Source organism: Gallinula chloropus (genome assembly GCF_964237585.1).
Source record: "Gallinula chloropus genome assembly, chromosome: 6".
Lineage (NCBI taxonomy): Eukaryota > Metazoa > Chordata > Aves > Gruiformes > Rallidae > Gallinula > Gallinula chloropus.
Window position 1 is genome coordinate 1,540,466 of NC_140091.1, and position 21,926 is coordinate 1,562,391.

Here is a 21,926-nt window from a genome sequence, read left to right on the forward strand (position 1 = left end):
CAGTCAGGGCAGGAGAATGAAGACACCAACGCAGAGTGGCATCTCCTTGCAAAGGAGCCCAGAAGTGTGGTCATGCTGGGAGGGAAAACAGAGACACGCTGTTCTCATGAGCAAACAAAACACTGGGCAGAAGCAGTATGCCAAAAAACCCCAAACCTGCCCCAAACCACTGGCTTTGGTCCCAGCATTGTGGGTTGGGATGGTTTGGTGTCACCCACTGGTGGCTTGGAGGGGGACTTTGTCCCTGAGGGGCTGCCAAGCTGCTGGCACATCAAACTCAGGGCTGCCAGGCAATTCACCCCAGAAAAGGGTGCAGGACTTTCACCTCTCTCTACCCAGGCTGCATCCCAGCCCCACCACCCATCCAGAAAATGGGACATCTGTGTTGTGGGACAGCGGAACTGGGACACGCCTGGGAGCTCTGGGTCACAGGGCTCCTCCTGGTTCTTTAAAATGCATTTAAAAACCCGATGCTAATGTAAACACCTTGTCTTTCAAATGAAACAGAAAGCAAAATATCTGTGTTCTGGTAATATTTACATTATAAACCCCTTCTTTTCAGGACTACGACATGGCTCTCTTTTGGAAGCATGAGCTTGTAACCATTGTACATGAACCAATTATGCAAAAACTGATTCTTAGCTTTTTTCCCCTATATCCCTGTGTAGGAAAGGGGTGGGTAACACAGTTTGGATGCAGTTCTCTTTCAGGGGAAGAATTATTAGGGGAGCTGAAGGCTCCACCCAAGCACACCCTCCAAACAGGTACATGTAACCAAACTAGTTGTGCTTTAGCATCTGTGCCGATACCCTCTGCGAGTGGGCACGCAACTCAGCCACCCTGTCATACACACCTCCATCCAGGAGCCATCTCAGAACAGAAATACCTCCTGATTTTCTCACCTTCTTCTCAGACAGGCACAGATTCCCTCTGTCCAACCACACACTGAACCGCTCTGCGAGCGAGCGCTCCCCGACACGCACGCACGAGTCTAATCCCAGCAACATCTGTGGCTGTTTGTCCTCCCCCAGCTGGGATCCCCCAGCAACCTGTTCAGTGGGTGCTCCTACACCTCCCTGTGCACCCCAAGAGCAGCTGCATTTCATTCCAAGAAGAATCTTTTCCCCAGCATCCCCAAATTCCCCCGATAAAGGAAGCTCTCCATCTCACCAGGTGCCGCACCAGGGGTGCCACACACGCCATCACTGAGGCCAGCATCAGCCAGGACTCAAACTTTGCCACACCATCCTGCCCAGTAAAGTGCAAAGGCACAGAGAGAGGGGGCTGCACACCTTCAAAGGCTTTCCCAAACCCGTGGGGGGGGTTTCAAAAATCGAGGAAGGAAAAGGAAGAAGCCAGAAATGCAACCAAAACCGCAAAGAGATGCTTGGGAAGTGTGTCTTTAAAAACAGCAATGGCTTTTCTAACCACCTTGACAGGGTGGTAAGCTGGGAGTTGCTACTCAGCCTCTCTGCCTCCTGATTTCCTTACCTGCACCTCTGCAAAGTGGCAGGACACGGGGCAAGGAGAAGCGCTCTGCGCACACGCTGCTGGGATGCCTGATGGATAATCCCTGCCAGACAACAAGGGCACGTTCACAGAGGATTCTGCTAACAGAAAGTTCATGTAAATACTCTTTATAGAAGATTTTTCCCCCCCCTGCTTTTTGCTGGGAGGCTGTATTAGGAACCCCCACTTTCCCAGCAATGTTTGTCTGGAGTTAAGCCAGCTGAAGTTGGAGCTCCAGCTTTTCATCCGTCACCGTGAGACGTACCAAAGGACTGAAGGAAAAGTGAATCAGCATGTTGGTTCTCCTCTGCTCTCCTCTTTTCCAGGCACCCCCTTCGTAACAGTATCGTATTGAAGTCGTATATATTGACAAAATGTAATCTACCTCTGTAAGCATTGTGCCATTCAACAGTACTACTATTAAATTTATATACCACAGTTTAAATTACATCCATTTCATGAATGGGGAAATGCTAAAACTCAAGTGTCTAACTGCCCCAAAAATACAGCCTTACTGGAATGAGTACAATTTACAAATACAATAATTACATTTTAAAACCATTAACAATGTTACACCTAGAAGTAAATACTGTAGGACTGGTCAAGACGGTGTTTTCCAAGGAAAAAAAAATTAAAGAGAATGCTGAAAGTTGTCCAAACTTCCAACAGCAATGTCCCCAGTGCAGGATTTAGTTCATTTTTCCTTAAACTGTAATTAAAACCCGTTCCACGCACAGCAGTCCTTGGGTATTTTCCACATTGTTATTTTCCAGAGACTTGCATAAGCTTCCATCAGTTATCAGCCAAGTATTTACCTGGAAACAGGATCAGAGATGAGCTGTGGGGAGGATGCAGCCCCCTGCTTCCCAGGGGGATGGCAGCCTGCAGCTGCTGGCCCCCCACTCACATGGCTGCCCCATTTCTCTGCAGTGATGGGGCAAAAAAGAGTTGTGGGGCTGTGGCACAGGCTGCCCAGGGAGGGGGCTGAGTCCCCACCCCTGGGGGTGTTTAACAGAGGGGAGATGAGGTGCTCAGGGATGTGATTTAGCATAGGATGGGAACAGTTGGACTTGGTGAGCTTAAAGGGCTTTTCCAACCTTGTGACTGTGTGAAAAGCTCTTCCTGGAGATCCCCAGGCCCACGAGCAGAACAGCCCATGAAACTCAACTCTCTCATGAGCAGGACCAGGATTTATTCCCTGCAATTTACTGCATTCCCTACTTCTGCCCCTCTGCTGCTGGTCAGCCCCATCACCTCTTATCATCATAGGCAGCAAACACACAGGGGGGGCAGTCCCAGGCATGCCAGCACAGCAGGATGGGAGCGCTGGGGCCACCACTGCTGCCCCAGAGACGAGCACCTACCTGCTGCAAACCTCTTCTTGATGAGGGAGAAGCGGTACCCGGCGCCCACCAGCTCGATGTCGCAGCTGGACAGCGTGCTCCCCTCGCTGGTGAACTGCACGGCCAGGGGGGCCGGGCTGCTCGGCCCCTCCGAGAGCTGGAATCGGGCCAGGAGAGACCCCACACCTGCAATGTGTGGGCACGAGACCCTTACAAGCCTGGAGAGGGGCACGCCACGCAGCCCAGATCAGCCAGCAAGTGAGATGCCCCCCAAAGTGCTGGGAGTGAAGCCCGCTCCCACGGTGGTACCCAAGCCAGCAGCATCCCCCGGGGAGGGGGAGGCAGAGGGGAAACCCCACTCCCTCCCCATCCTCCCAGCATACAACAGTGGCTGAGCTGCATGGCTGGCACCTGGAGAAGCCCCCCCATGGGAGGCTGTGGTCCCCACAACAGGGATGCAACACAGGGCCTCAGCCTTCAAACACGGAGAGTCAGCAGAGCAAAGGGCTGAGCAAACAGCCACATCCCAACCAGCAGGTTAATACCCTCCTGTGATGCCAAAGGGGTTGGCTAAACATTATGAGTGGCACATATCCCCACTTTTCAAAGCTCTCTCTGCTTCCTAGCTTTAAATAGCCTTAAATAGCATCTCTCCCCCCACAAGCACCAGCAGGAATCTGCATGTCCAGGCTTGCACACAGGGGTGGGTGTCTGATTTAAGCATTCAGAGCTAACAGCATGCCTGTTGTCAGGATTACCTCCATTTTCAGACTTCTGAGAGATATCAGGGATCTTCCACAATATCCTTTGCTGTTCAGCGTTCCTAAAAACACACAGAGGAGAGCGCTTCTGTGAGAAACCAGTCATCCCAAAGGAACCATCTGGATTTTGCTAAAGGCCACGTGGGCTGGGGAAGCAGCTCCAGAGCTGCAGTTCTGGGAGCTTGGCTCCGGGTCTGACCCAAGCAGGAGCAGGAAAACCCTGTTCTTGGGTTGTAGGTGAGCGATGGGCGAGAGGCAGCCGTGCTGGGCCCCACTTCCCCACTGCAGACTGGGATGGCAGCGATGCCTGTGACTCCCTTTGAGCCCCAGATATAAAGCAGGCAAAACCCACCAAATAAGGGTTGTTCTGCAGGTTGGAGCACAGGCAGTTCCACACCAACATGCAGAAGAGCTTTTACACAGTGAGGGAGCCCTGGGACAGGCTGCCCAGGGGGTGTGGAGTCTCCTTCTCTGGAGAGATTCCAGCCCTGCCCTGTCCTAGGGACCCTGCTTGGGCAGGGGGTTGGACCCCATGGGCTCTGGAGGCCCCTTCCAACCCCTGTGATTCTATGATTCTATGATTGTTATTCTGCTGCCTGGACAAGTGCCTCCAAGCTCTGACCTCTTCCCTGCAGGAAAGGCAAGGAAACAAATACCCAGAGTGGGGTTGTGTGCTCCCTCCTGCAAGAGGAGGGCAGGTTTGGGTCCCCCAGCCTGCCCACAGACACCTCCCTGAGCGGTGGGGACAGCGAACAGAGACCTTTGTTGGGTGAGAGGTTCCTACCAGACAGCAGGAGGAAGCACAGCTTGAAGTTTGGTTACTCCTCCATCGACAGGGACGAGGAACTGGACGTTGTTTAGAGCTACTGGTGTGGTCATTGCCTCTGTATTGTATTTGTAGTCGATGCGGAGGTCAGTGCTTGCAGGGTCACACCGCCAGCTCACTGCAAGGTTTAATGGAGTAGACTGAATACCCTGGGCAGATACCTTCCAAAATGACAGAAAAAACATTTAGTTTCCGTAGGGGTGAAGGGAGAAAGCCCATTTTACAGACATGGTAATTGCATTTGGTTTCAGAGGAGGTGATAACCTTGCATTGCCACAGAAAGGTTTGTACTGGGCTCAAAACCAGGGGATCTAATGCCATATGGAAGGGGCCAGTGGGACAGCATGCCCCACCTCATGTTATCTCCACTCAGTGCCAGGAAAATAGCTTCTTTACCTCTCTTAAGTTAAGAACACGTGTTTCTGGCACAGTTTTATCTCACAAAAAAAACCCCACCAACCCCCAAACCAAACCCTACCTGGTACTTGAGCATATCCACATTGTAATAGGTGGCTTGTGGTTTCTGTTCCGATACCTTCTTTAGGTGAGTCATCAGATTTGGCATGTTGACCCAGAACTCCTTGGTGTTGGCATCACTCTGCGTGGTGTCACTGCACAGAGGGAGAATTAACCCTTCCTGTAAGCTGCCTTGGCAGAATCCCAGAATCCCCAGGTTGGAAAAGCCCTGTAAACTCATCAAGTCCAACCATTCCCACCCTGTGCTGCCCCAGCTCCCTGAGCACCTCATCTCCCCTCTGTTCAACACCCCCAGGGCTGGGGACTCAGCCCCCTCCCTGGGCAGCCTGTGCCACAGCCCCACAACTCTGCCAGGGAAGAACTTTGCCCTCCCAGCTGAGCTGACCCTGCCCTGGGGCAGCTTGAGCCCATTGCCCCTTGTCCCATCTCCTGTCCCCTGGCTGCAGAGACCATCGCCCACCTCTCTGCACCCTCCTGGCAGGGCAGGGGAGGTGGGGAGAAGGGCTCCCCTCAGCCTCCTCTTCTCCAGGCTCAACACCCCCAGCTCCCTCAGCTGCTCCTCAGAGGATTTGCCCTCCAGCCCCTTCCCCAGCCTGGTTGCCCTTCTCTGGACACACCCCAGGACCTCCATGTCCTTTCAATATTTAAGGGCTTGATAATTTCCTTCCCAAATTCAGGGCAGGCTCCCAAGGAAGGTACTTTGGGCTGTGTGTTTTTGGCCAAGCACCCTATTTCTCTGGAAACCCCTGGGATGTGGGTGAGGTGGGGGCTTACCAGCAGAGGAGCTGGGGGTTTGGCAGGACGTGCTCCAGCCGGTTGTAGTTCAGCACGCGGAAGGTGAGCACCGCCGGAGCGGGGTTGTTGGCAAAGTGTCGGGTGATGCCGGCGGGAAACGACAGCACCATCTCCCCCGTGATCTTCACGATGCACCTGCAGCGCCGGGCACAGAGACCCAGGGGGGTGTGGGGAGGAAATGGGGGTGGGGATGTGTCTCAAAATGCAGCAGGAGGAAAGGGGTTCATGGTAGGGAGGGTGTGATGACACCACCCCACTTCCCACCCGCCGTGCTGGGGGCAGGAGTCTCTTGTGCTGCTAAACAAGGGTGAGCTGACACCGCAGTGGGGACTGATGCTGATGCAGCAGTGGGGAACTGATGCTCACAGGGATGCCTCAGGACCCCTCCTGCTGCTCTGTTCTGACATCCCAGCATCTCCTTTCCTCCCTCCCCATCCCCTTGAGATGCACACCATAAGCCTCGACAGCACCCCAAGGTGTCCTGACCCCAGGATCCCCCATTCCCCATCCCATCTCAACACCCAGACCCTGTCAACCTGGTCTGGGTTGGAAGGGACCCCAAGGATCAGAGTTCCAACCCCCTGCCACAGGCAGGGACACCAACTTCCAGGCCTGCAGCTACACAAGGTTGCCCAGGGCCCCATCCAACCTCTCCCAGGGCCCCATCCAACCTGTCAGTTGGCACCTACTTGTTGGGGTCAGCCCCTTTGAAGTATGCATTGACTGTTTCTGTGAAGGCAGCAGCGACTGGCAGAGTGTCCTGTGCCCCCATGGTGAGGGGGCTGGGTCCCCGCGATGAGCCTGCAAAAGAGCAAAAACCTCCACTTCTTACCTGCAGAGAGAAATGGTGCCACCCTCTCCCCAGGGCTGGGGTGAGGAGACACCCACCAAGACCCCCCCAGACTAGCAAAATATCCCACTGGCTCTAGAACAAGCTTTAAAATTCTCTTTCCCCCAGCCCAAAAGCAAGCAGAGAAGGTGCCAGAGAAGCCCCAGCCACAAGCAGTGTTGGGGTGGGGGGGTCGCAGTGGCACCCTCTGGCACGGCTCTGGAGGGGCTGCCACACCATGGGCTTTGCATGATGTGGTTGTTGGGATCCCAGCAAGAGGAGCTGGAGGGGTGTGTTGTCCCTTAGCCAGAGAGCTCAGGCTGTGGGGGGGGAAAGTGGGATGTCGGGTACCGTCGCGGCATCGCGACGGTACCCGACATCCCACTTTCCCCCCCCACAGCCTGAGCTCCTGCCTGCAGGAACCCCAACCTGTGGGAGCCCTGCAATCCCCAGCACACGCCCCTCTCCTGCCCAGCAACCCCCCTAGCACAGCCCCTCACCCCACAACGCCCACCATAGCCCACAGCAAATCTGAAACCTATCATCGAGCTGGAAGTACGGCGGAGAACATGGGACTCTGTGCAAAAGCAAGCTAGAGCCATCGATCCACGGGTTATTCTGCTTGCTTTGGCCATGCTGTGTGTCCAAGGACACCAGCCAGGCTTGGAAATAGTTCAGCCCTAAGCAGGTTTCCCTTTGCTGGCCAGGGATGCCCATCTCTCAAAAAACATTGAAGGAGGAAAGCATCACCGTGAGCAGTACCTGATCCTCTGATGTAGAAGCGCTGATCCCCCCCAGGCACCCAAGAAAGCTCCTTGAGAAGCCACCACCACTGCACCCCTTCACCCTGATCTATTTTCCAGCTTTGGAACCTTTCATTTTTACATCACATTAAGCACCAGGATTCATTTTTCCCCCAAACAAGCTAAAAAAGTAACAACAAACATCTCTGGAGGGGCTTCTTACCCAGGGACCCCAACACCCCCTTTTACTCCGCTACCATCATTCAGAGGGTGATGCTCAGGGAGGCGAATGGGGCTGTGAATTCAGCCCAGGGGCTGGTTCAGGGCATGCAAGCACGTGCGAGCTGCCAGCACAAAGCCATACAAGATGGAACACCGGCCTGGGGAAGGGCAGCACCTCCTTGGGCAGCGGGGTTGAGGGGAGCGCAAAGCGACGGAGCCAAATGCAGCGTGTTTCTGGTGACCCCTTGCCTTTTTATTCCCTGGGCTAGCTTTAAAAATAATACCAGTAATAACAATATTAATAATCCCCTCTCTCCTCTCTCTGCTGCTACCCAGCATCGTGCCTGCTGGGGAGGGGGGGGGGGGAGCTTTATTTGCCCCCGATCTGGGCGACCTGCTGCAGGGTGTGGGTGTGATGTGCTGTACGGTCCTGGCTTGCTGCTGAGAATTTTAAATCCTCAGGTTTGGGTGCTGGAAATTGGGAGTTGCAAGTGGTTCTGTTACTTAAATTACATGTTGAGTTTTGGTGTATTAACTGGGGAGAAGACAGGGAGTTTGCAGGTAGAGGTGCCTTGTGCCCTAAGGGTGCGAGGGGATAAAACCCAAGTCGCTGTCACTGGCAGATGAGCCTCTCTGGGACTGGGATTGTCCCTTGAATGTCTAACAGAGCCTAAAAGGGTGTAAAAAAATTAACCCTCTTGGTCATACACCTTAAGAGACTCGGGGGAATAAGTGATTTCAGCCACAGCCTGGAATAGTGATGCTCAAAGTGTCCCGCTGCTGCAGCACACAGGACCGAGCACCCACACAGGACAGACCCATCACCACACGCTCGTTAATTGTCCTAATGACCCCAGGGAGGCAGCACGAGGCTCCATGAGCCTCTGGTGTTTTGAAGACACAGCCCCAAGCATCTTCACAGATCCCTTCATACGTGAGGGGCTGGCAGACATCCCATCCAAGAGCAGACGCTTCAGGTCAGTACCAACTGCACGATACCTGGCTGCGTGCCGGCGGGGACGCACAGGGACACAAGCAGCACCACTGACCCAGGGGAGAACGTGGGTTTTTTTGGTAAATTCTTATTTACCAAACACAGGGAGAGCATCCTTGCTCCCCCACACCCATAGCAACGACCCTTCGCCCCATCAAACCCAGCAGAAGGGGATGGGATCGTCCCAGAAATGTTCTGGGGGGAAAAATTCCACCCAGAAACAGATGAGGCTCCAAACCACCAATGCAGCCTGGGTGTTGAGGGGTGAAAACTGGAGGTATCACCCAACAGAGAGACAGCAGCAGGGCTGCTCTGGGCAGGGAAGATGAGATGAGGGTCTTCAGCCATCCACCAGCAGCAAAACCCAGTATCCTTGGCAATATAACCATTATTCTCTGGAGAGAGAGGAAAAAACCCATCTCCCAACCACACATGCTCTGATTGCAGCCCCGCTGAGCCTAGACCCTTTCCCCTGATTACCAGCCTCCCATTTCTCCCACTACTTCTCCGTACAGACCCAAAACTTCATCATTTTCCTGAATGAAAACCATACATCCAAGGACAGACAGACTCACCCCGCTGACTCCCACATCCCCACGCCCAGGCTCAGCTGGCCCTGGAAAGCCTGGGTCCATCTGGACAGCAACAGCCACGACACACGCTCCACACCTCCAACCTGACTCTGGCTAGAACTCACAGGGGAGTAATTGGCATTCAGGGGGCTCAGCCCCCTCCCCTCTTCCCCATGAACATCTGTGCTCTTCTTTTGATGGCTTCAGAGGCTGAACAGCCTTTAAAGTAAAAACTTGATGTGAAATGAGTGTCTTTGCTCTAGTTTAAGTCCTAAAATTCCTTTCTAGCAACTTGAGAGCCAAGCTGAGGTAGAGCACGTGTTGGGGCATGGCTCCACCCGAGGTCTGGCTCTTCAGGGACTGCCTCAGAACTTCTCACCTGGGAGAAACGACCCAGTAATGCTGGAGAAGAAATACAAAATAATAATTAAAAAATAATCCACTTGATGGAGCTTCGGATCCAGCCCGAAGCAGCACGCCAGGGTCACACACCTTGCTTTTCCCGACACGGCACTGGAAACCAGAGACATGGAGGAGTGATGGCTGAACACCAGTGGTCCTGGTACTCAGGACCCACCATGGGCTCCAGCCAGCAATCCCAGTACTCAGGACCCACCATGGGCTCTGACCAGTGATGGACCCATCACAGCTCCAGCCAGTGATCCTGGTACTCAGGACCCACCATGGGCTCTGACCAGTGATGGACCCATCACAGCTCTGGCCAGTGATCCCAGTACTCAGGACCCACCATGGCCTCCAACCAGTAATCCCAGTACTCAGGACCCACCATGGCTTCAACCAGCAATCCCAGTAATCAGGACCCACCATGAGCTCCAACCAGTGATAGACCCACCACAGCTCTGACCAGTGATCCCAGTACTCAGGACCCACCACAGCTCCAAACAGCAATCCTGGTACTCAGGACACACCATGGGCTCCAACCAGTGATGGACCCACCACAGCTCTGACCAGCAATCCCAGTACTCAGGACCCACCACAGCTCCAACCAGCGATGGACACACCACAGCTCTGACCAGTGATCCCAGTACTCAGGACCCACCACGGCTCCGACCAGCAATCCTGGTGCTTAGTGATCCAGGAGACTCTGCTCCACTGGTGAGAGCATCACCAAAGCTGCATGAGGTCTTCTCACACCAAACACGCCACCAACAAACCCAACCCAACCCCAGAAACACAAGACCGTTTCTCTTGGGTCACTTCACGATGCCCATCTCAGCGGCTCTCCTTTCACCTCCCTAGAGCTGAGTGCTGAAATTTAGCTTATTTTTAAATAAAGTGGGACTCAGAGATTTAGGGTGAGATCAGGAATGGGAAATAGCTCCTTCCCAGGATGCAAGAGGAGCTTGGAGCCAGCGCCGCACTCCCACGGCCCCGATGCTGGGCCAGCCAGCACGTTCCCATGGCCGAAGGGCTCGGCCAGGGGGCAGGACACGACCCCCCCCCCCCAGCTCTAACCACATGTGCTGCCACAACCAAGCCTGAGGACTCAAACACACCAGTCACAGCCCTGAGTACACAGAACCCACAGGGAAACCCCTCACAGCGCTGGTGCCGGATCAAGCGAGGGGGCAAGAGGAAGCGCAGAGCAGGGTGCCCGCGGGGAATGCGCGGTGCTGGGGCGCAACATACTGAGGGGTAACCCTTAAACACGGCTGGGGCACGTGGCACCTGGAAAGGAAACCCAGGAAGGGTTTTTTGGGGTTATTTTTTGCTGGAAACAGCAAAATCATGATGAGGATGGGAAGGAAGAAGCCCCCCTTTCAGGTCTAAGGCAGGAGCTGCCATCAGAGCAGGACCACCGCCTCCATCCCTGCCGTGGCTGCGGCATCACGCTCAGCAGCACGGGGTTCGCTCCGTACGCTCCTCAGCGGGAGTTGGGCTGTGAAGGGGACACACTGGATGACAGAGTGGATGGATGGCACGCTTCACAGACAGCAAGACCCCTGCTCCAGCACACCCTGTGCCAGCAGCCCCCGGCCCCGCTCTGCCTGCAAGTGCCACAACAGCTCCGAAGCCCTTCCTTCGGGGTTTGACACCCCTATTCCTGCAGCAAACCTCCACACTTGCCTTTTCCTTTTCTTTTTAAAGAACAAATCCTGTGAGGTGAGGCTCTCTCCGAAGCTGCAGGGCTGGCCACCCAGGCACTCACACCTCTGATGCTGCCCAAAACAGCCTCTCCTGCCCCCACATCCTCCCCGAAGCACCTTCTCACCTTCCAGAGACCCCCAAAACCCACCACAGCTCCGACCAGGTGGCATTTCAGCTGTGACCCTGGCAGTTCCCTCACCACAAGGAAAAACCTGATGGGAAGATGGGGAAAGGGGCCCTGGATTGGCAGAGAACCCATTGCTCTCTGGGTTTTAATTAACCGCTCAGGGTAACGAGCAGCTGGCAAGGGAGAGTCGAAAGAAGCCCTGGTTGACAGAGTCAAGTTCCTCGGCAGTGCAAGCGGTTCTGCTCTCCGGTTCTTCACCTCAGTCTCCACAGGAGGATGTTCTTTTGGGTTTTTGGGGGGGAGGATTTTGGTTTTTAACAAATAAAGAGGGAAACAGATCACTGGGGCAAACAGCACAAATCAGATCAAAATTATTCTGGCCAAACTTGTGATGTCAGCTAAGTAGCCACAGCATTCTGCATGGAAAGCTGGACTGGAGCCTCTGAAGGGAACCCCTGGGAGCCGGAGAGCAAGAGCGAGGGGAGCGAGTGGTTACCGGGGATGCTATGCACTACTTACCTTCGAAAGTCAAATAAAACTTTCCTCTGTCAAACCAAACGAGGGAAGGCTGTTCATTCTCTGTATGGCCAGGAGTTGAAGCGGGATGGGAAAGGTTAAGGAGAGGGAGAGAGAAGGACACAAGTGTGAGTCACAGAGCAGGTCATTTATCTCGCTACGGGGAGGGGACGAGGCGCTGCAAGCCGTTCACGTGCAAGGAGAGGGGAAAGGGGGGGGAGCTTTTAAACTCTGGATTTGGCTTAGGAAATGGAAAGCAGAAAGCAAAGCTATGGAAGCCCAGATGGAAGAGCACTTTTGCCCGCTCAGAGAGGATTTTGGGGGTGGTGAGTCTCTTTTTTAGCCCGGAGTAGAAGAGGCTTCTCGGCTCACGCGCTCTGTCGGCAAACTCCAGCCACGCCGATTTGGGCAAAGCCACCTCATCCTCTTCACCCCCCCAGCGCTGCCTTGGCTGTGCCACAGCAGCAGCCAGAGTTTCCCATCGGGATGCTGCACCCATCTCCCAAGCCAGGGTGCAGAGAGGTGCCAACCTCATCACACAGTGAGACGGAGGCGTTTGGCACTGCGTTGGAGCTTGGGGATAACCAGGCACGCGCACGGAGCGGGAGATGCCTAGCTGGAATTCCTCCTTTCCCATCACAACCACCGGCTCCCTGTGCTCACACCACCCCAGAGCCACACACCAGACACCGGGTGGGATGGAAATAATTAGGGGGGGGACATACACAAACCCAGCAGAACGGCTTTTCAAGCTGTTCAGTGAACTCTCTCTGAATTCAGGAGGCGCCAACCTTGCGCCTCACCGCCTTTGTCAGCACTGAGAAACAAACTGCTGTGCAAGGTGCTGCGAGTGGTGGGTGCTGGGGGTGTCCACAGCAGCCCCCCCCACCCCAGCTCTGAAGCCAGAGGTGTGGGCAGCACCTTGCTGGCATGGTACCCGCCAGCATCACACGGCGCCGTTCGAAACACAGGCAGGGTGTCAATCAAAGCATCATCCTCTGATGACACAAGCAGAGGAAACGCAGAGGGAAAGAACGTGGAAAGAGAAAATAAAACAGAATGAGAAAAGGAATCTGAGAGGGACCCAAAGATGTGTCAGTGACCAGGCAGGAAAAGAGATGGAGGAGGGTTTGGATGAGAAGAATAACGGGGGGAGCACTGACACAGGAACAGCAGAGGCTTTCTTTGCAAGAACTCACTCAGACCACACAGGCAGCCACAAGGAAAGCAAACCAGAGCAGCACAGAGGACAGAGCAACGGGGTCAAAGTCTTCATATGCTCTTGGACAAACTCCATTGGACTTTGTCACGGGGAACGAGAGACGGAGAGCGGGATGGAGACGGCCCCAGCCGTGAGCTGAGGGCTGTGGGCAGCCCCAGACAAGTCCCTGCCCCACTGCAGCACCCACAGACTTGCCCGTGCAGCTCTGCCCCTGCCCCCCCTCTGTGCTGCACACCTTCTGCCTCATCTTTGCTCTTCCTGTGGGTCAAACCTGGGAATTAGGAGTGCTCTCCCCTCTGCTACAGGTTTGCAGCCGGTGCCACAAGTGCTGTGCGGATGCTCACCCAGCACCACTGCCCACCCTGGCACTGGCCACTTTGGAGGAGACAGTGGGAAGGTGCTTGGGCTTTCCCCAAGTAGCTCCCAAATCTCTGCCCCCCTGCCCCCCCACCTGGCTCTTCCCAGGCCAAATCCTGCTCCAACAGCACCAGCCCCTTGGCTTGCACGGAGCTGGAAACACAAAACTGGTGACCCAGGGGTGCTGCTCCTGGCTGCCCCATGCAGGGTGCCCCTGCCAGGGGTGATGCCAGGAAGTGAAAAGCCCCCAGGGAAGGGGTGGGAGCTGCTGGTGCCAGCAGGCACAGCTTCCCACTCCCCCCCTTCCCACAGCCACAACAGCCCCCGCTGCTCAGGGGTTAAAAACCCATCAACCAGCAGCTTTGCTCCACAAAAATACACGTGTTAAAGGAAAAAAAATAAAATCAAATCACTAAAAATAAAGCCACACACCTAAGGGAGCCCCACTGGCTCAGCCTGTGGGACCAGCACACAGCCCCTGTTTCATACCCACGTCTCCCAGCCTCCTGAAGCCCCCACAGCCATCCCTGTCCCAGCCTGGCTACTCCCCTCCACCAAACCTGTGTTTACCACGGTGGCCCCCAGCACCCCACGGCCACCGTGCCCACCACAGGCACCAGCCAAGGCCACCGACGGGCACTCGCTGCGGGACAGCGGGCACAGACAGCACCGACACCAACACACACCAGGGATGCTCAGGGCTGGCTGGCCCCTCACTTGAGACGCAAGGTGGGGGTGTTTTCTCCCCCAGCAGCATGCTGTGACGGTGACCAACAACCGGCGAACAGGTAACAAGCATCTACAACACTTCCAGAGTGAAGCAAACAACGGGATGGAGACGCAGGGCAGAGACTCCTGGGGAGAAGGGATGGAGACGCGGGTCTATGGAGAAGGCACCGTGGGGACATCACCCACGGCTCAGGTCACCCTGTCATCTCCCAGCCATCAGAGACAACCTCACAAGGGGACAGTGAGGGAAACACTGCAGCCAGGCCCGTGGCTGAGGGCACACCAACACCAGACAGGCGTGGGTTTTTGGAGCTGTGCCTCCCTGCCACGCAGAGCAGGCGTGCTCACCACGAAAACCACGGGAAGGCAAAAAGAAAAGGAAGGGAGCATGTTCCTGGAGGATGATGGAGCTGAGGGAAGCCGGGGTGGTGGGGCCAGCAGCTGGGTAGGATGGGTGGCAGGGGAGGGTGCACTGGCAGGGGGCACGCAGGGGATGGAGGGGAGGGAGGAGGGAGGAGAGGGGGACCCAGCTCGTGGAGCTGCCAGCCAGACTTTGTGTTTCTCATCTCAGGCCCTGGGTGTAGGGGGGCAGCTGGGGGATGCTGGCAAACCCCCCATGTTTTTCAGGATGCTCCTCCAAAAAGCAAGCCATGGGACTTTGTTCTGGTGTGGGACACGTCAGGCCAATGGTTTGGAAGAGCCTTTTCCAAGAGCCCATTTCCCACTGCAAGGGGTGGAGCGTGAATTTTTGAGAGTCAAAGAGTTTTTAGCACCAGCCCTCTCCTGGATCCCAAGGTCTGGCTTCCAGCCTCCCTCCCCTCCAGGGCACAAGCATCCCCCGCAAAACCAAACCAAACCAACAAAAAAGAGCTTATTTTCACCAAATGTACAGACCACAAGCACATGATGTGTAACACCTCACATGGTGACAACCTCTATCCTCACCAAACAGTCATTTTCCACTTTCAGAGCTACCACAGGACCAACCCCCCAGCAGCATCATGTTCGCCACCCACCCCCCACCCCTCTCAGACCCCCCCTTTTTAGATCCCCCACTTAAAACCTGATGAAAATTAAATGAGGGTGAACCCGAAGAAGGATCTTAGTGCAATGAAAAGGTTTCAGGACTCTCTGGAGGGCGCTGAGGAAGGTGGAAGAACAGCGGTGCTGTTTACCGACGGTGGGAGTGGTGGCTGCGCTCAGGGAGTTGGTGGAAGATATGGAAGAAGTACTCTCAGCACGGGCTAAAGGTGCTATTGGAGGAGGGCTGGAGGAGTGGATAGGAGGGCTAAAAGGCCTGGACTGTGGAAAAACATAAAACAACAGAAGGTTAAAGGAAATACACACAGCAACATCTGCATCAAACACACAGAAACTGGCTTTTCTTGTTTGTTTTTGCCATAACCCTCAGTACTTCCATGGCCAGCCCTGGGCTGAGCAAAACCAAAAGGCTTTAGGGCTGTTTAGCTTGTAGGTGCTTTAGTCTGGGATACCTAAAACACATTCCCACCAGCTTAGCTCATGGGTTGGGGTGTTTGGAGCCCCTGTTCACTCTGAGTGACAGGATGGGCTGGGTGTATCCGGTGTTGGGAAGGGAGTGGTGCCTCCTGCGTGCCGCTCAGGAGCAGCTTGTTAGGTCCACATGGATCCTTCAGGGATGATTTCATACCCAGAATGCCAACCCTGATACTCTCCATCACCCACCTGAAGCAGCCCAGGGCAGAACGTGGCAGCCCAGCTGGCTTAGTACGGTGATGGGGACCACCACTGAGCATCACCAGGCACCTCCCACCCAGCCAGATGCCCTTCCCAAGACTGCCAGACTCACACTGTGTTACCCCCCAGGTGGCTGGGCAGGGACAGACCCCTCCCAGGGGCACAGTCCCTCCTCCCACCCCATGCCCACCCACACCACTGCCCACCCAGTGTTGCCAGATGTTTTTCCCACACGTTGTTGGTCTCTGTGGGAATTTGGGAGATCTCCACCTGGCCCAGGCAGCGGGTTCCTCGCTCTGAGCAAGTTGCCCACCCATCCCACCCGACCCCAAACGCAGCCCCTCCGCCCCCCTCCCTGTGCAGGCCCCACTGCCACCCGTGGTGGCCAACGTACCACATCGGTGACGGGGGGCTTGCCGGGGGGCAGCTTGGGCCGGGAAGGGGGTCGTGGTGGTGGCGGTGGGGGGGTGCTGCATGCGGCCAGCGGCGTGCCGGGACGAGCCGGGGATGAGGACCCTGCAACGAAGGGGAGGTGTGAGCGCATGACAGGCCAGAGCCCATGGCTGGTTCTGCCCCCAGACCCCAGTGTCCACCCACACCCCTCTCCCCTGCACACACAGCAAAAGCTGCTGGCCCAGGAGCAGGTGCAGGCACCCAAATCCCCTCAACTGCTGCTCCCCACCAGCAGCTTCACAGGGCAGAAGAGCTCTCCAGGACCACTGATGCCCATCTGTGTCTCATTAGGGGTGCCTGTCTGTGTACCTGCCCCCCTTGGCCAGGGCACCATGTAAAGTGGATATCACAGGAATCTTAATGTCTTTATCCAAAAAACAGGTGTGGGCAGGAGCAGAAGGATGTGCTGAGGATGAGGATGAGCCCTGCAGCAGCTGGTGCTCCCAGGGCTCCACAAGCTCCTGGGGCAGCACAGCACCAGGGTCCTGGTGAGGGTGTGGAGGGGGAAAGCTTTATCCAAGCAAAGAGGACGAAGAGGAGCAAGGTTATCAGATGTGCTGGGAGCACAAGGCATTTCCCAACCCTCCAGAAGAGTCTCAAAGAACGGGAACATGCTGGTTTTGGGGTTCACATCAGCCCCAGCAGCTGCTGTGACAGGGAACACTCAGTCATCCATTGGATAGAATCTCCAACAGATGCTCAAGAAGACATCCAGCTGTTCCACTCCCCCTGGAGAAATCCCTGCTGGGGGAAGCTCAGCAATGACCAGTGCTGTTCTGAGCTGTCAGAGGCTGCATGGAGACAAGAGAGGCAGCAGGAGCCGAGGTGGGGGATGACACACAGACCCCATTCTGCAGGAGGGCTGAGCTGGCCTTTGCTACCAGCCCCATGGAGCACAGCAGCACCTTCTGCATGGGGAGCAGCACCCTTTGCTCACCCCAACGTGGGGCTGACAGCTTCAGTCTTAGTTCTGAGGCTTTGGAGAGAATCAGTTCACTAAGGACATTTGGGGTTATAGCTGAGATAAGGAAATATCACTCCCAGACCTGGAGAAGCAACATTAAAACCTCAAGTGAAGGGTGAGCTGAGAGATGGGCTTGGTTAAAGAGTCAAGTCTGGCTCTTCCTTTGTTTGCCTCCAAAATCCAAGCTGTTCTTACTTGGAAGCCCATTTTGGGAACTAAGGTTTGATCTTTCCCTTCCTCATCCTGTGGAAAGCCTGATGAGACAGGAAGGATTCAGGGAGTGTGACCAAGTGGCACTGAACAAGTGTCACAAGACAGAGCCTGTGAGGATGCAGTTGGCCCCAGCCATTCCTCTGCTTTCATCTGGAAGGTTCAGTCTTCAGGTGCCCCAGGTCCCTGCAGAGCCATGTGCCTCTAGAGACTTTCTGGAGATGAGCATGAAGTCAGGAGTCTGCTTGGATGCCCAGCCCCACCACAGTGATGCTGATGAAGCCTGGTTCCTGTAGGATGCAGAGGCAGGAGAGCAGCCTGGGAGGGCTCTGCTCCACAGCATCCCACAGCTGGGACCTGGGGAAGGTGGAGATGATGGGCATGATCTTCCCATGTGTGTCAACCATGTAGGGTGGGTGAGGCTGAGCTGTCAGCAGAGGAGAGACCGTGCATCCCCCCTGAGCAGGCAGTGCTGCCCAGGGACCCAGCTCCATCCGTCCCCCAGCAGTGGGGCTTCTCCATCCATCTCCATCCTGCAGCCCAACACAGTTCCTCAGGGGCTCTGGGGTGGAGAGCCACGCAGAAGGCACTTGCTGCTTCCCACCATTGATCTTCTGGAGAAGTTCCAGCTCTAACCAGTGCCACCAGTAGCCCCTGGCAGCTGGTCCTGTGCAGCCCCCAGCCCATCAACCCCCCCCCCCAGCCCACAGCTGCCTTGCCAATGAGGCACAGAAAAGCCACCACCACTGAAGCCAAGCCACACTCGCAGCAACAGCCACGCTCAGGGGGACACCCCCAGCAGCCCCCCGAGATGGCAACAGCCCCCCAAAGCAGGTGGCAGGGCTGGGGGACAGGAGTGGGGCTCCTAGGGTAGCCATCACCCCCCTCAATGCCTGCCAGGCCCCATGGGGCAATGCTGGGGGGGTATGCACACTGGTCACAGCAGTACAGTAAGTGCTGATAAGAGAATGGGGGCTGCTTCTTAGTGCTGCTGGAGAGCTCATGTAAGCTGACCTCTAATGAGCTCATTTGCCATAATTAAGCAGGTAAAGCCAGGCAGGCAGCACAGGCCAGACAAAGCCCTGTGGTTCAGCCCCCAGCCACCATCACTTCAGCCCTAGCTGAGGGACCAGGGCCCTGTCACCTCTGGAGTGAGGGGCTGTCTGCAACAGACCCCAGGGCTGAGGCTGTCTCACTCTATTTGCCTGAGCTGTTCCCACCTCTGTTCACTCTGAAGCCTACTGAGGACAGAACTTTGGCAAGGGCAAGCCTGTGCCAAAGGCTGGGGTGGAGGGGCACAGGAGTAGCAGAGGGGAGACGGAGGAAAGGCTGTCAGAGCACCCCAACCACGAGACACGCAGCGGGGAGCAGGGGGAGAGGACACAGGAGGCGGAGGGCAGACGCTGGACGCGGAAGCACGAGAGGGCCGGGTGGAAGCAACGGGCACTGGGCACAGGCACAACCAAGGCAGGAGGGGATGGTGGATGCGGTCACGGCCACACCGAAGCACACCCAAGGCCACAGGACCTACCACTGGTGCTCCCCGTGCCGCTGCTGGCGCCCGGTCCGGGTGAGGAGACCACCGTGCGGTAGGTGGGCGGTGGAGGGGGAGGTGGGGTCGCCCGTTGTCCCAGCCCAAAATCTTTGGGAGAGGCAGCCGGCTCCAAGTTATCATCCTTAAGGTGAGGCTGCTCCGAAGCCTTCTTGGGAACCTCTTCCAGCTGGAGCGGCGAGGGGAGCGGGCGGGTGGGCTCAGCCACCGCCCCACCATCGGCCGGGCTGCCCGCTGCTGCTGGGGGGGACCCCGTTTTATCCCGGGGGGTCAACTCCACAGCCCCGTTTTCCAGAGACTGCTCAGAAAAATTGACCCACTTGGCCTCTGCGTTAAGGGCAGCAGCCTTGGGGGAGGGCACGGGGCCAAAAATGCTGTCCAAGTCATTGATGGACGGAGGTTTGTCCCTTTTGAGCTCTGGTGCTGCCTGGTCCCCGCCTGCGGTCAAAGCAGTTTATTTTACACTCAGCATCACCCCGCAGAGCCCCCGCTCTTCCTCCTCCTCCTCCTCCTCCTCTCTACGGGGCTCTGGGCCAGCCCCTGCCTAAAGGGGATGCTTTAAAAGTGCCACAGTCTTATAAGCTGCTGGGGAATATAATTCATGTGCCAGAACGGTCCTACGCCGCGTGACGCCTAACGGACAGCAAGACGGACGCTGTAGGAGGACACACGTGCACCCTGAGCTGAGCCCAGCTCCTTCTCCATCACCTCGTGTACAACAGGCCTGTATCCTCCAAAAAAACCCCTACAGCTGCCCTGCACACTGTTACACACCATCTAAATAACATCATTATCATCACTCTGGGGTAGCAGAGGGCATCGAGCTCACACACTCCGCTCCTCCACACTCCCCTATATATATATATATATATTCATGAACACACACATATAAATATATATATTTGAACGAGCTGGCTTGACTCTCAAGAGCTGGTGCTGGACCTGGGGAAGCAGCTGGTAAGGGTATTGCAGGGCTCTGCTCCCCAGGAGACCCCCCCATCAATGTTCATCTCCGACCTCAACTGACAAGGAGATGGGATGTGCTGGTTACACACCCCGAGGAGGGGGCTCCTCCAGACCCTCATTCCCTGCCCGTCTTGTCCCTGAGGGCTGGAGCTGGGGGAGCTGGCAGCTCTCTGAGCCCAGGAAGGTCACACAGTGCTTTGGTTTGCACAGGCTGAAGTGAGGCCTGAGGGAGCACAGGAGCTCAAACTGACTGTGGGGTCCTTGTGTCAGCACCCCCCACCCACTTCTGCTCTACATTTAAGGGATAAAATACCATTTGGATCCAACAGATGGGAAAAAAGTGAGACCTCAGCCACTTGTTCCACAGGATGAGCAGGCTGAAGCCCAGCCAACACCCCCCAACACCCAGCATCACCTTTGCTCTTGTCTCTGACCCTACACACAGCTGCTCTGGCTGCACAGATAAAACAGCCAAACCCCAGAACTGCGAGCAGGGATGGAATATGGATGGATAGAGTGGGGGTTTTCTGGGTGATAACATGCATAACACCCTGGGATGCTCCACACTGTGCCCAGACAGACAGTCAGGCTCATAAGGACCCTGCCCAGGGGCTACCCACCCACCCTCCCTCCACACTCCCCCCCCTTCTCCAGCAGCAACATGAATTATATGCTTATAAGCACTTGATGTCCTCGGGCCACCATCAGCAGCATCTTTCAGTCCCTTCCTCCCTTGGGCTGCCCTCCAGGTCACCCACTGTCCCCTGCCCACCCACCCCTGCAGCCTCTCACCCAGGGCTGCTGGACTGGGTGGGCTTTTCCCACCTTCCCTGAGAGCACCAGGAATTTTAGGGAGTGGGCAGAGAGGGCTGGACCCCCCCCCCCCAAACAAGCAGGAATTGCAGAGCCACAATACAGGCTGTGCAGTGCTGCTCTGGGCACTAACAGCTCTGGGGATTCCCAACTGGGAGCCAGACTTTACAGGTCATTGTTGCATTTTGTTCCTAAAAGTGACTGGTATTGGGGTGAGGGGGGCATGAGGGGGAAGGAAAGAGCATTTGTTTCATCAAGGTGACACAGGTTGGGGAGTCAAAGGCATCTCTGCATCACTTCTAAAGCATCACCCCAACTGCAGCACCCATGGAAGCACCACAGATGCCAGGGAAAGAGGGTGGTGGGGGGGAAACCCATAGGGACCTGAGCCCCACCTCCCCAAAAAACCTCTCCAGGGGCTGTGTGAGGGGGATGTAGAGCTCTGAGCTTTTACCTATTCCCACTGTGAGCGGAGAGCCGGTGCGCGGCGGCGTGGCTGGGATGTTTTTCGGTGGCAGGGGTGGAGGAGCTGGAAAAGAAAGCAGAGAGAGGGGGGGAGAATGTAACTAACTGGTGGGTGTGTGTTGGGAAAGGTGTGTTTGCTGGGAGGAGGGGGTCCTGCAGTGCCATGGTGGGGTGCAAAGCTGGGAGCAGCATCAGCGCTGGGATGGAGCATCCCTGCAGCTTACTGAGCAGCAAACAACTGCCAGTGGGGTTTTTTGTTGGGTTTTAGAGGTTTCTGTGGGTTTTTTTTTCTTTTTAAGTCTTTAAATCCTGGATTGCACTCATTTTAAAGCCTGAATTAACATTTTAATTAGAGCTGGTGGGCTCTGAGGCACATATCTGCCTCCACGTTCTTCCTTTGCACAACCCATCCGGATCCAGGATGCTCACGTGGGAGGAGGAACAAACACCATGGCTTGTCAACCTGCTGCTGCTCCACAGGGGCATTTCTGAAAAGCAGATGTAAATACCACCCAAAGCTCCAGGAGGAGCTCCAGGGATGCTCTGGATGCAGCTCAGCACCATTAAACCTCCACCCCAATCGCCAGTCCAGGGGTGGCCTTGGCACCAGGGCTGGAGAGGGGGGAACTGGTGTGAAATAGGTTGTGTCAGTGGTT

General features: G+C 55.8%; 1 protein-coding gene across 1 annotated transcript in view; it reads right to left on the reverse strand.

Annotated features, from left to right (window-relative positions):
• Positions 1-2,301: 2,301 nt before the first annotated feature.
• SGIP1 (SH3GL interacting endocytic adaptor 1) overlaps positions 2,302-21,926 on the reverse strand; it is a gene marked incomplete at both ends in the record, with an annotated part of 60,606 nt that continues 40,981 nt past the window's right edge. The window contains 12 exons of the mRNA XM_084265854.1: positions 2,302-2,324; positions 2,874-3,038; positions 3,611-3,675; positions 4,398-4,600; positions 4,918-5,050; positions 5,691-5,846; positions 6,401-6,512; positions 11,827-11,886; positions 15,307-15,433; positions 16,242-16,363; positions 19,006-19,464; positions 21,260-21,334. Coding sequence (XP_084121980.1) covers positions 2,302-2,324; positions 2,874-3,038; positions 3,611-3,675; positions 4,398-4,600; positions 4,918-5,050; positions 5,691-5,846; positions 6,401-6,512; positions 11,827-11,886; positions 15,307-15,433; positions 16,242-16,363; positions 19,006-19,464; positions 21,260-21,334 — 1,700 coding nt within the window. The remainder of the gene's footprint in view (positions 2,325-2,873; positions 3,039-3,610; positions 3,676-4,397; positions 4,601-4,917; positions 5,051-5,690; positions 5,847-6,400; positions 6,513-11,826; positions 11,887-15,306; positions 15,434-16,241; positions 16,364-19,005; positions 19,465-21,259; positions 21,335-21,926) is intronic.